General features: G+C 41.8%; 1 protein-coding gene across 4 annotated transcripts in view; it reads right to left on the bottom strand.

Annotated features, from left to right (window-relative positions):
* Positions 1–8,008: 8,008 nt before the first annotated feature.
* PCTP (phosphatidylcholine transfer protein) overlaps positions 8,009–14,581 on the bottom strand; it is a 29,578-nt gene continuing 23,005 nt past the window's right edge. For all 4 annotated transcript variants that reach the window (XM_061621762.1, XM_061621765.1, XM_061621764.1 and 1 more), the window contains exons 3-6: positions 10,661–10,740; positions 10,180–10,351; positions 9,024–9,091; positions 8,009–8,241 (exon numbers count right to left, since the gene is read on the bottom strand). In XM_061621762.1, coding sequence (XP_061477746.1) covers positions 8,179–8,241; positions 9,024–9,091; positions 10,180–10,351; positions 10,661–10,740 — 383 coding nt within the window. In that variant the 3' untranslated portion in view covers positions 8,009–8,178. The remainder of the gene's footprint in view (positions 8,242–9,023; positions 9,092–10,179; positions 10,352–10,660; positions 10,741–14,581) is intronic.

Raw genomic sequence — 14,581 nt, 5'->3', positions numbered from 1 at the left:
AAAGTAACAGAGCATTCTCTATGACATCAGTTTTGCCAACTGCAACCAGCACACATGGTAGTCTAAAGATGTTTCTGAAACATTAATCCTGCCGACCGGACTCCTGTGATATGGTTGCAGTTGCTGTCTCTCGGTACCCAAGGAGCAGGAAACATCATTCTAAATTTCATTTCCTTTACTGTGATGAAGTGTGTGTGTGTGTGTGTGTGTGTAAAAGAGAGTTTGCATATTTTGAAGTATATTCCAATTTTTAATATGAGAACTTTTCACACTTACAGGTAGAATTATATAAGTAAATGTAATTTCTTTCCAGCAAATTGTGAACAGTCCAGTGCAATGTATATTCTTTTTCCATCTAGGCAGCAGTATCTGTCTTGATTCTGCACTGACAGTCCTCACCCCCTGAACACATACACAAAGTCTCATTTTGTGCATAGTGTACTCCCCAATATTAAAATCAGTAGAGCTCCATGCATGTAAATGAGTCCTCTTGAACTGATTGTCAATGAAAAGCTAACTACTATTCAGACAAAACTGGCTGCATGGTTTATTTATTTTATTATTTATTATTGCTTTTCCTAACTTTCCATGAGGCTACAGCACAAATACGCTAGTTCCCATCCCATCATTATCTGAAATATGAGCAGCGTTCTTCTCTATTCCTGATCTTCTTTCCTCATCATGCATCTCAGCCTGCTTGGTAAACTGGAGGATCAACTTATTCATTTCAGTGATAATCTTACATTTCCTTTTCCCAATTGTCATTTTCTCTACCAACAGGATGATTTAGCAGAAATGTTGCAACTCAGTTTTTAGACAAATCATTGGCCTCCCTTTTTTCTGGGCTTCTTCCAATCCTTGTATAATATCAGGAAAAAGGAAACCAAATGCTGATGTGACTTTCAGATAAAAGCAATGTGTTGCTGCTTTCATTTCCCAAACTGTTTGCCATTCCAGTCTGCAGGGCTCTGTAAGCGGTGAGCAGATGCTGCTGCTCTTGGATCCTACTCTCTACCTGCGTCTCTTTCCTAATGCTTTGATCTTCTTTCCTGGCTTACTATATTCCAGTATCAAGCAACTTCCTTTAGTCTTTCCTCACTGCAGGGGCTCTGTCCCAGGTGTTGCTTTCCACCAGTTACTTACAGCCACTGTATTCAGGTTAATGGACTTCTTCCCCAAGATACATTTCAAACAAGTGATGGCACCAAATGTCTGAATAGAGAGGTGGGCAGGCTCAAAAACAGATTCTGTTAGTTCAAGAACTCTGTGTCTTGTCCTCTAAAAGGCCCCATAAAGTTTGGGTCCAATGTGAAATGGGCTTGGTTCTCCATCACCACCTGTCTCTTTGCCAGTCCTCCTTTTCCAAAATTGCTCTGTGTGGCAGCAGAGGCCTTAGGTTTAAGAACAGGACATACCCACAAGAATGTGTAGAAACATTCTTTGGTGCAGGGAAACATGAGCAAGTAGTTTCCAATACTTCCTGGTATCAGTAGATGCACCAGTGTCTATTGACACCAGGAATTGACTGGATACTACGTTTTCAATACTTCCCTCTGGCAGGGAAACCCTTGTGCATGTTCCCTAGATCATCTAAGCTTTAAACTCAAAGCCTCCACTTCTTCCAGATCTCACTGCCTACCTTTACCTTGGAAAACTGTGTTGGGCAAAGGAGGCTGACAAAGGGTAATGGGGGCTCAATTTCAATTGTGAACAAATTACAGTAGGGCCCCACTCATACAGTGGGTTAGGTTCCAGACCCCTGCCGAAAAGTGAAAATTGCAGAAAAGTGGAAAATAGCATTAATGCATATAAAGGCCTCCGCCAACTCCCTCGCTCATCGTCCCCCTCCCTCACTTGCCCTCTCCCCCCACTCCCACCCCCACCCCCGCTCGCTCACTCGCCTTCATTATGGTGGGGGAGTAGTGCTCCCCTTCGCGGATCACAGGGAGGGAGCTGCCCACCCACTAGCTGGCCCGCTCGCTCACCCTCTGCTGGCTCCCTCACTTGTCCTCCCCCTTGCCTGCTTGCCCTCTCCCCTCACTCACTCACCCTCCCCCTGCCCCCCACTTGCTCACTCGCCCTCGTTATGGTGGGGGAGTAGTGCTCCCCTTCCACAGCAGGCTCCCTGCCACGGATTGCAAGGAGGGAGCTGTCCATTCACTCACCAGCCCACCTGCCCCTGCTCACTCCCCCTCCCACTCATTCACTCCCCCTCCCCCTTGCCTGCTTGCTTGCCCTCTACCCCACTCACTCGCCCTACCCCCACCCACTTGCTCATTCACCCTCGTTATGGTGTGGCAGTAGTGCTCCCCTTCTGTGGTAGGCTCCAGAGGCTGTCACAAGCACCACAAGCCCCACCTGAACCATAGGAAGGAAGCGGACAGCCACCTCCCCCCCCCACAGCAAACGGAGCTGCAGCCGCAAGCTCCAGTAAGGATCCTAGGACCACAGTAGCAAACCCCAAGGCAGCCGAATAAGGACAAAGCCTCCCCCTCCCACACAGCCAACCAGAGCCGCAGCTGCGAGTTCCAGTAAAGGACTTTGGGCCGCAGCTGCGAGCCTCAAGATGGGAGAGGAAGGGCAAAGGAAGTTGCCTCCATGGACTCCTGACACCCACCAAAACAAGCTCTGCCACCTGCAGTTCCCCACGCGCACCGCATCGGCAAGAAGAGCCGCCTCAGCAAGCTCCCGGCAGCCACAACAGCCTGCCTGCCTGTGCCCACTCACTCTCCCCCTGCTCAATCTCTCATTTGCCCCCCAACCTCCACCCCCACCTGCCTGGTAGGTAGGTAGATAGGTAGGTAGCTAGGTGGGGTGTGCGTGCGGGTGCCAGGGCAGGCTGGTGCACACACATTGCTTACCTTAAAATTGCTTACCTCTCCGTGTGAGGAGGGAGTCACTCTTTCTGGAAACGAGTGTGTTGCTCATGTTGGCCCACCCAGTCGGCAGCCATCTCTCCCTCGGTCCAGACGCACACCTTCACCCCCCCTTCCCCCGACGAAAACCGCTGTATTAGCAGAACGCTGAGAAGCGGAATGCCGAAAAGCAGGGCCCTACTGTAATTTATTTGAGTCAGGCCTATTCTGAACTGGGCCAGGTAGAGTTCACCCTAAACCATTCCCAATATCTTACTGAAAACTGCAGCTTCTCCTTTCATTGGCTGCATTCACACTGTATATTTATTCAACCATTATTCCATTTGTAATAGTCATGGCTTCCCCCAAAGAATCCTGGGAAAGGTAGTTTGTGAAATATGCTGAGAGTTGTTAGGAGACCCCCTATTCCCCTCACAAAGCTACAATTCTCAGAGTTCCTGGGGGAGAGGGGTTGATTGTTAAACCCCTCGGGGAATTGCTGCTGTCTGAGGAGAATAGCTGTCTCCTAACTATTGTCAACACTCTTCACAAACTACCCTTCCCAGGATTCTTTGGGGAAGCCTTGATTGTTTCAAGTGGAATAAATGTATAGTGTGAATGTAGCCATTACCAGCTGTTTATGACTGCCGAAAGAAAGGAGTCTGTGGTTTAGTCCTTCTCGCAATCTAGGTATTATTTATTTTTAATAATTTCTATACTGCTTAATACCATCGTTTCCAAGTGGCGTACAATTAGGATACAGCATAAAATCAGAAAGCTCACTTAAAATGCCTGTTGAAATTTTTAAGAAGTCTTCACCAAGCACCAGAAGTTCAACAGGAAGATAGTAGGCACCTGTCTTTTCTTTTTAGAAGCTTGGGCTAAATGTTCTTACACAGTGACATTGTAGAGCAGGGGTCACCAACCTTTTTGGGCCAGTGGACACATATGAAATTTTGAGAAAGTGCAGTGGGTGCTAGTTGCAAAATGGCTGCCATATCTAAAAAGAACAAACAGAGACAGAACCACAAAATGTTACTTCGTGACCCCATCCCCCATCAGCCGTGACATTAATAAGGGGAAAGGCACATACATCAGCCACGGCTGAACTTCCTCATAAAGAGCAGCTTTTGGCATTTCTCCTCTGTTCAGAACAAATAGGAGGGTGGCCACCCAATCCTGGCATTCAGTGAAGCATCAGCATGCTTAAGGCGGGCATGTTCAACGTAGAAGAAGCTGAGCTGGCGCAACCGTGAACTGAACAGGAAGGCCAAAGGGTCTTTCACGCATTGTAGACTTTTGCACTGAAATCTACTCAGATCTTTGGCAGGTGCCAAACGATGTATTAGCAGGCACCAGAAAACAGATCATGAGGAAACTAAAATCAGTCCTACATCCTCATAAAACAAAATGGTGTTGGTCTCTGGCAGGTTTTCCAGATCACAGCATGGGACAGACAAAATTATAAACCATATGAATGCGGCAAATGATATTGTTTCAATGTGTAATTTATTATTTATTTATTTATTATTAATATTATTAATTCCACTCTGACTCATCCTGCAACCTAACTCAAAAACTGTGGGGAACTCTTCACATAAATATTCCTTGTACTACACACCCACAAGCCAAGAAGGAACTGAAATAAACCAATAGCTCCCCAAGCCTGTTTGACCAGGAGATGTAGCTGAAACTGTTGACTGCCAGACTGAAAAGTGCATGTATATATATACACATACAGACACCATCTATGCACAACATATTCCTGGGATAATCTATTGCGGTATATCAGATTTCACATTTTTTAAAAGAAGTTAACCTTTCCCTAAGCTTGAAAGGTGGAAAATGCCTTTGAACACTTTTGCTTCCCTTTGTACTTAGATCAGATGTATCAAAGGCTCTATAGTACCACCAGTCTGTGCAAAGGATGCAACAAGCTTTGTCTGTGCGTATAAGTTGGCTGGACTCTTGGTTTGGCTAAAGCTGCTGCCAGAAGTCTGAAAGCACATGATGGTGTTTTTGTTTCTAAATCAGCATTTATTGGCACCTATTCTAGGCCTATGTAATTTCAAGTAAAATGATGAAGGGTTTAAAGCACCTTCCCTATGAGAAAAGGCTATCAACTTATTAAAAGTGCAGAGAGAGAAAGGAACTCTTTCTTCACCCACCCTCCTTTCCCCTCTTATTTGTGTATTATTATTGGTGTATTCATTGTAGGAAGAATTGTGAGAGTTGTTATAAAACTTACAAACTTATTCAAAAAAATTGTAAATAAGAAATACAGTATGACATGGAGAAAGGGAATTTTTTCTCTGTTCTCTCATAAAAGTTGTTAGTTTCCAGCTTCACCAAATGAAGCTGACAGAACCTAGTGCTTCTTTAAAAAACAAATAATTAACTTAAAGAGAACTTACTACTGAAATATATGATACTGACCATCTGCTTAGATGGCTTTGAAAAAAATATTAAGAAGATCCATGGAGGGAAAAAACTATCAAAATATCAGTTTAGGAATGATAGCTAAATAGAATCTCTTCATACAGTCACAGTATATCTCTGATTTTCAAGGTAACTTTTTATGTCAAAATTTTCATATTTGTTTGATCCAAAACTTTTGATAAAGACTTACTTATCTCAGCCATCAGCTTTCTGAAATGATGTCAGATCTGCACTCATCATAGCTTTGCCTCTTGCAAGATTATGTACAAAGGGAAACACAAAACTGCCTTGTGCTCAGGAAACATCTGGCTAAACTTTTAATTCTCAAGCAGGTCACTGGCCATTTTCTGAGCTGATGGAACAGAAAAGTGTGGGAAGACAGAGGTATAGCCCTCCAATATAACACAGTCTAGCAGACAGCTACAGAATGGAAAGATGTATTAGGAAATGTCTTCTTGCTGGCTGATTTTCTAGGGATTTGCTTCCAAACTTTAGCATGTGGTCGTAGGGTTGTATTCAACAAAGTCCTATTCTGAGTAAACCCACTGAAATTAATGAACCTAAGTTAGTCATGTCTATTAACTTCAATTGGTCTACTCTGAGAAGTACTAGCATTAAATACCACCCATATTTTTGAGCTTCCAGTGGAAGGATTAATGATGCATACAACACCTAGCCACAAGATTAATATGAAACAAATCTCTGCAGAGCTGGTAAAGAAATGGTTCTTTTAGAAGCTAATTTATTGTTATCAGTCTTTGTGGTTCACAGAAGGATAATTAGAAAAGAAATAACAAATCTCCCAAGCAAGCCATGGGTTAAAATGTTTTACTAAAATAAAATTATACATATAACAAACATTACTGGAAAAGGAGATTAATGGAATATGCTTCTTCTATTTTTAAGACAGTGCAGAGAGAGAAAGAGAGATCTGTTCATGTAACAATCTGTGCAAGTAGACTAGCTTTCTTCAAGTAACCCCTACAGGAAATAGTAATTTTAATGTCTGTCACACACAACATGACAAATGGAACAAATGAGATCATACACTTATCTGAGCTGATTAAACATAAAGGTTATGATTCAGTGAATCCCTATGAACATATGTGCAAAACAGCTTTTCACTACTCTTTTTCCAAAAGTAACCTGCTGATCAAGATGATATTGGGGGGAAAGCAGCTATCAAATGGGGAAAGGGCAGAGTGGGTAAACAGTCCTTAACGAAATCTGTATGACCTGCCTCTGACTCATCCTAATTTTAGCCAACCCAGTGTCCCTGTAGCCTTCTATGAGGCCTCCGTCATCCCCCCCGACATAATTTGAATACTTGAGGGGGAGAGAAGCCCTATTATTACATGTGTGAATGCACCCATGCAATTTAATGGGTGTTGTACGCACACTTCTGATGCATGCATTCATCTTCAGAGGGAGAGAAGTGTGCAGAGCAAAAAAATTAAAATGATATATACTCAGGGTACTGCTTACCTGGATAAGTCTGCAATTCTTAAGAACCAAAAAAGCAGAAGGATGTGACAAACCTTTATTATGCTGATTTGATCTGGGCTTGGGTAAACCAAGTCCCCTTAACAGTAAAGATGCAAACAAATATAAAAATCTGAAAATAAGGCCATTTTTCAACTCTAATGCCATTTGTTCCAGTCTCAATGGCAGAGAATACGTTGTAATTATATTTGCAAAGCTGGGCATCAAATTTGGAAAGCACACTACATGGTAAAAAATCAATTACACAGTATTATCTAGTGTGCCTTCAAATGTTTTTAGCAGTTATTGCTAGTTATTTTTATTAACATGACATTTGAAATCTTTTACATAATGAGCCCAACCCAAAAGAGGTTACCTGTGTTTATGCTCCACTGAAATTAATAGCCCTTAGTCACAACTAACATCCCACTGATTTCAACAGATCTTATATAACTTTTGTTGTAGGCCAATATTTTTATGACTAATTATTCCAATAAAAGATAGCATCTCATTTGCTCAATGAAAACCGTCAGCTTTAACTTTCAAGGAATTGTTGAAGTAATGTTTCTTAGAAGACACTAGGAGATCCAAATAAGATTGGATTCCTATTGAAGAGGTCAACTAAAAGGCATCCAACAGTTCTTCCTAGCACGGACCACCAAAGTGCAGATGGTGCTGGGAGTATCTTGAGTATCTTGATGCAGAACTCAATGTGCACTGTAATATGGGTTTCTCTGTTAGTTTCAGTGAAGAGAGCACCTCTGAACATAAAACTCTCTTTGGACATAGAGAGCAGTATTCAATTACCGTGTTCCATCCATGCAAGGTAACAGCTAGTACAACAGGACTTCCTTCTCTCTCCTTTACCCCATGCATGCCCTGCCTTCTCCCCAAATCTGCTGTGGTTGGGGGAAAACCCAGAACATATTTAGGGGGTGTGCAGGGTAGGGGGGTAGAGGGAGGAATGTTCTGTTGCGCAAAGAGAAATCCTTGCGCTAGTGGAACAAGACACTTAGCGCTATGTTGAATACTACCCAGAGTTGTTCCTTCTACTGAAGTGATTCCAGAATCCTCTGAGGGCAAGGCAGGAGTGTGTGTGCGCATGTGTATCAGAACCCCTATATTCAAAGGAGATCATTAGACAAGGGTGGTAACCACAAGCAGCATGCTTCATATGTTAAGTGATATTTGAAAGCTGTCGAATAATAAAATGGCAGTACATCAAACAGATGGAAAATGAAAAAAAAAGTTTAATAGGTTCCATTGTCATATGCCTGGGAACTTACATGGCTCATGATTACCATCCCAAAAGGCAGATGTTATTCAGTGATGTGTCATGGCTGATTATCCATGCAAAACACACCTTTAAACCATCCACTTGGATAAAATTCAAGGAGCAGTTTTATCTTTTGCGATAACTGAGGCACGCTTTCTCCATGTCATTCAAGAAGTTAGGCACTCCAGTCTGTAAAAAGAATGGCAAAACACATGTTCTTCTACACTCAGTGTTGCCTGCTAGGCAACCACTGATTTCATTATTTTTGCTACCCTTGGGCTCTATGGCTTAAACAAGCACCATAGGCGGGAGACGGGGCAGAGTCATAACTGTTTCTTAAAAAGTTTTAAACCTGGTGACTCTTCTATGCAGTAGTAACCAGCCACCATCATTCACATCTTTCAAACTATATAGATTTATAGGAGGAAGCAATGAAACATGAAAGCTTAGATAAAAGAGTTTTTGCTTTATATTATCAGTGAGAGTTACAGGCTCTGAACTAGTTACCTAACTGGGAGGGGAAAGAGGAGAAACAAAAGTTAAAAGGGCAAGTAATGTGCAAGCAAATCTTAAAACAGTATCATTCCCTGATGGATTTCTGTGATAAAAAGGTATTGGAATCATTCCCCCCCCTTCACGTGTTACTCACCACATAGGTGTTTTGTTTTTTCAGATGAACATGCTAACATGTGGAGGTCTAGAAGTAGGGCAAGGTAGTGTGCTTGATGCTATGGCTGAGGCAAGGAGCAGTTCCCACTCCCCAGCACTCGCATCATGTCACCTTCAGGCGAGTGATGCATGAATGGGACTAAGACTAGCAACTGGCAATAGGGAATTAACATGAACCAGGCTGGATTGTTGCTCTGAGCTCTACTCTTCCCCTTCCAATACCGAGTTCTGCCTAAAACATTGGCAATGGGGAATTGGGCTAAAGAAGCCATGAGCATATGAAATTCCAGTACCCTGCTTACCTTGGTTACCCAGTTAACAAGCCATGAAGGAACCTTGCCACCAGGATCATCAAAGTAGGACAGGAAAACTTTACAAGAAAAAAGAGAAAACAAAATGCAGTCAAAATTTTAATTTTTTTATGTAACAGCAGCTCTGCAAGTACATCCATTTAGTGGTTACCCCACCCGTACATTTAAATTCTGACTAAGCTTCTATCTAATATGCTTTTAATGCTGTTATTTAGAACCACAGATGCACGGAATTTGTTCCTTTATTTCTGTGGAGTTCCCCACTGTTCCATCCCATGTTATCAGATATATATACTGAAACCCCACACCAGTTTCTGAACAACGTCTGCATGTATGTGAGAGTTTTTTCCCTTCCAAAAAAGCACTTTCCCTCCATTAGCTTCAATTGTGGCAGTGGTTTGCACATCCAGCTGCTGTTCCTGTAAGTGCAGAACTAATTGTACATTGTCTGGTTCCAGGGCAAAAGCTGCAAAAAGCAACAGTGAAACTGAAAAGCTTTCTTTTCCTTCCAACTCTGCAGAAAATTCAGAGGTCTTCCTTCAACTGTGGAGGTTAAATTGACAAGGTCTTTGAGAATCCCTCTCAATTTCATTTCCAGAGTGAAGGAGTTATAGATGCCTATTGCCCAATTGGAGGGAAAGTTTCTGAGTTTCACCACACTTTACAACTTCTGTGTGCATCCAAAATGAATAACTGCTTTTACAAATAGAAATTCAATTAGAAACAATCTGATATAATGAGGGACCAGGATACTTGAACCCACCATCAGAGTCAAACTTGGAACTTTATTGGGGCATCCCTATTTGGAACTGCAAGTGTTCCTAGTTTTAGAATCAAACCAGGCATAACAATAATCACACAGCTAGAAATAGGGTGGGGATAAAGAGGAGATTTAACCATTTGTTTCCATTTCTGTCAAATCTGCACACCTCTGTTGGCTGCTATTTTCATCAGGAGGAAAGTGTCCACTGGTGCCAATGGCAGCTTTCTTCCCTCTGCAAATAGCAGCTACAGGGGAGGAGGAAACCACAGCAGGGTATAACAAAGTGTTAACTCTCCCCCTTACCCACCAGAGTCCTGAACGAAATTACCCACCCCTGACATGGAGATTTAGCATTTCTGCTCAGGTTATTTTTTGGTTTCTTACCTTTAGACCCTTTCTTGCCATCGCTTTGAAAGGCCACACTTTGTTTATAATTCTTTACTCTAACAATCCCAGGCTTTTCTGGGAATTTAGCAGTATTCACACTTTTAGCCAATATAACATAGATCTTCTTCCCATCAACTTCCATATCTTGGCGCTCACGAATGAAAACATACTATGCTGAAGTTTAAGAAATAATAGGATTTTTATATATATACATACATATACACATATGATGCAAATACAACCTTATTTCAAAAAGTCTGTATTTTTAGACTGAAATGTGTTGTTTTGCTTTTCAAAGGGTATAAGCAAATATGGTTCACAAGAATGTGCATCAAAGTCTTACTTCTTCTTTTCCCATAACAGTTAATTTGTACATCATCTAAACTTCTGGTGAAGCTGTGAAGAACTAAGAATCATGTCAGTATTTGCAGCTTCCAATGTTAAAAGTAAAACTCCAATCTAAGACTTGAAAGGATACATCTCTATTTGCCATGGGGAAAGGGAACTTCACTTCCCAGTAGATGACTGTTCTGCCATCATGGGTTTTCTCACAAAGCTCTACAAATTGGAAGGGAAATGCAGAGTATGTTTTACTGAAGTAGACTTACATATCGAACATAAGGTCTGTAATGCACTTGGTTAATTAAAAATGTGACAGGAGCCAGACACAAATCATAACTGCGTATGTGTCAGGCCTCAGCAAGGGTCAGGCTCCAGGCAGTCATATGCCAGGACCCAAGGGAGCTGGCTGTCAGTCCAAGTTGGCCAGAGGCTGGTGCACTGTCAAAATTAGACAGGGATCAAAATCAAAGGCAACAAAAATGAAACAAAAATACAATTGGTTCTTTTTTAAAATATAAGAACATAAGAAGTGCCTGCTGGATCAGACCAAAGGCCCATCTAGATGACCCTACGTTCTAGTATTATGAGAGAAAAAGATTTCTATTTTCTCGACATTAAGTAAAATCTTATTCATCTCTATCATGTCCCTCTTTACTGATCAAGATCTCTTTCCTGGTCAGCCACCACCGACCCATGAAGTGTATAGGTGAAATTAAGATTTTGTGCCCCAATGTGCATCACTTTACACTTGTGTATACTGAATCACATTTTCCATTTTAATGTCCATTCAACCAGTTTGAAGAAATCAGGCCTACTAAGCCTTGAGAGGACAGAAACATTTGCTGCCAAGTATTATAGAAAAAAGGTTGATGTCAGGCCTAATCAAGGAGACAGTCCTAAAACTGCAGTGCTGCAGCTGAAAAGGCCCTACACTAATGATCCTTCTCAAATAGACTTCATGTACAAAAGTTGGGAAAGATCAAATGGGGCAGGAGGAGGTATTCCCTAAGGGATCTTCTTTCTACCCTTCCTGAGTAATTATGGCAGACAGACATAAAAGCCACTTCAGATGCTACCTTTCAAGGAATGTGGGAATGGCTGCATAAGGAACTATTTTGCTGCTGGCGCACATGTCAGAATGCCAATATTCCTCGCAAATATATGACAAGGCCTAACAAAAAGTTGTTATCTTGAAACATCTTTTTTCCCTTTGAATTAATATGTAATGCCAGCTGTTTGATGGCTAGTGTAGTTCCCACAATGCAATAAGATGCCAAAGGATATCACATTTTCCACCAGAGGTCACTGGAGTATTAACTTGGTGCCATTTAAGAACCTATTTAGTTTTCTGCATCTTAAGCAGCACGGAGAGAATTCAAACTCAAAAGCAAAGCTGTGAGAAAAAGAGTCATGTTTTACCTGTTCAATTTAATGGGCAATACAGAGGTACCTTTTAAGGGAGCTTCATCTTATATTTCAAATGGGTATTTCCTTTCTCACATAAGTACAGCCTATTTGAGAAGACATATTATATCTAAGGTCATCTTATGAAGGCCTTTTTCAAGGCCATCACGGTAGTATTGAAAAAGGCTGAGCCTTTTTCGATACTACCTGAAGACTGGGAAGGAATCAAGAACTGTAAGGGTGGCTTGCTAGTTAATACATCTCTGGTATCTTCAAGGTTTTCATTCTGTATATGTTTATCAGTATGTCTATTACGTTTAATCACCTTTTACTGGCTTTCCAATACAACCTTTCCAAATTCAGTATCAGAAACATGGTATCTATCCGGGTTCAAAACTGGGGGAAATATGGAACAGTGAGCTACAGTGTCTCTACTGATATGCATGGGTTCTCATTACTCATTTTTTTAAAAAATCTCCTCACTTCCAGAGGTAGCCTCCTGCTGCTCCAAAAAACCCTCCCTCCCATACTGGGGGACCCTGGGGAACAGCACCAATGAGACATGTGGGGCTGTCACTGAAAGGACATTTCACCTCTCCCCCTGTATACAAGCAGTCTAATCTGAAGGCTTGCTGCATGGGGCACCCAGATGGATCCTGCCCACAGAGACTGAAATCTTCTCAATCATTACTAAAGTTGCTAGAATGATCTGCCTCTTCAATTTATAATAATGAAAATTATTGAACTATTTCTACTAGAGTGTTATACAAAAATAATGGATTAATAAAAGCATGTAATATTGTCACGAATTTTGTCTCTGGTACAGCTGGTATAGCACAGTGGGGAGGAGAGCCTGGCTGGAAGTCCAGAGTCTGTGAGTTAAAATTCCCGCTTGTGTCTCCTGGGTGTCAAGGGTCAGCTAAAGATCACCCCCACAGTGAGTGGCTCAGGGGTTATGTGCCCTGCCACCTGTGCAGTCGTGGGCAAGCTGCATAGTCCCAAGGAGCCCAGCTGCCCCCCAGCTGGCAGTTGCGGACAAGGAAGGGGCCGGCTTGTGCAGCTGTGGCAAGCTGAGCAGGCCCTAGCCAGCTGGGGAGGACTAGCCTCAGAGGGAGGCAATGGTGAACCCCCTCTGAATACCGCTTACCATGAAAACCCTATTCATAGGGTAGCCATAAGTCAGGATCGACTTAAAGGCAATCCATTTCCATTTCATTGTTTAATAATGCTATACCCACCCACTCACTCTCAGCCCTGGAAAGTGTAAGCTATATTAAATATTTTTTTTCTTTGTGAAAGTTCCACCCTCTTGAGTTAAGACATACATTAGAAATTTATCAGTATTAACCTTTTAAAAGCGTCTTGTCTGGATGACAACAGACACCTAATGTGCACTGACACATTGGATAATAGAGATGCGAGTATGGCATCACAGTACAGACAGCTGAAAGAATTTGAAACATTCTCTGCTTGATCTTATCATATGCCAAAATGTGTGTGACGTCCTGCAAATCAGACATTGTGAGTCACTTGCAGAAGGAGACCTTCACATCCAATTAACCCTGCATTTCAAGATCATGGGTTTCCTTCCCCACCCTTTGTGTCTGTGTCATGACTACAATGACATAGTATCATCCAAAGGGAAGATAGTGTAATCTCTCACAACAATTAAAGGTTAGTCAAGGGAGATGACAGAGAAGCAAGCCTTTCCTATGTATTTCAAGGGATAACCAAGTAAACTTAAGAATATAACCAACACATGCGGACCTAAGGGGAAAATCTACTTTACATGATAGGAAAGGGCAGCGATGCAACTTGAATGTGCTCTCAGTAGTGTGAACCACTGCCACTCAAGATATAATTAAAATTAAACCTATTATAACTTCATTCATGGAGAGACAGTGCAGTGTAGGCGGTGTCCTAAATCACTTAGAAGAGAGAGGAGGGTGAATGTGACAGGTGGAAAGCAGTTTCCACCAACTCAAGAAAGGGAAAACACTATTTCTTTGGAAGGATACGTCTAAAATACTTTGTCATGGGTGGTACTTTGAATGAATGGCTTCCCAATCATATTTGATATCACTAAATTCAATAGGATGGCCTAATGTCTTGAGAAACACTCTCCTGTTATGCATCCAGAGAAGTCATTGCCAGCTATACCCTGGCTGGTGTCAGCAGAAACATGTCATTGGTACTAGCTTTACATGAAGAAACTCCAAGAGTATGACTTTCAGCAGAAGAAACTCCAAGAGTACGACTTTCAGCAGAGAGTAACCTTAGGTGCTACAGCTGGATCACAATATATGTTGCAGAAATGGATATGGATTTCATGCATTGTTATTTATGTGGAGAGACAAACAGTTGTTTAAACTGAAAGTGGGGAATAGATCAATTCTGACACGTTTAGGATAAAGATGGTCAAGTACTGATTTTATTCCTTTAAAGCAAAAAAGCACACATAGGGTGTGACATGATGCAGGTGAACTGTTGTTTTGCCTCTGACAGGTTTGTACAGGATTTGCCATTTATTTTCACTTAAAGCAACATTTGAGACAAACGTGGAAGTCCTTGCTCAGGCAAAACAGCAAAGGAATTTTTGAGGTATTAGTTCCAATAGGACTCATGGTATTTCTCAATTTCATACATCCTCAAG

The sequence above is a fragment of the Rhineura floridana genome, chromosome 3, assembly GCF_030035675.1.
Source record: "Rhineura floridana isolate rRhiFlo1 chromosome 3, rRhiFlo1.hap2, whole genome shotgun sequence".
NCBI lineage: Eukaryota > Metazoa > Chordata > Lepidosauria > Squamata > Rhineuridae > Rhineura > Rhineura floridana.
Note: the sequence above shows the minus strand (reverse complement) of the source record. Positions and strands in the feature narration are given on the sequence as shown.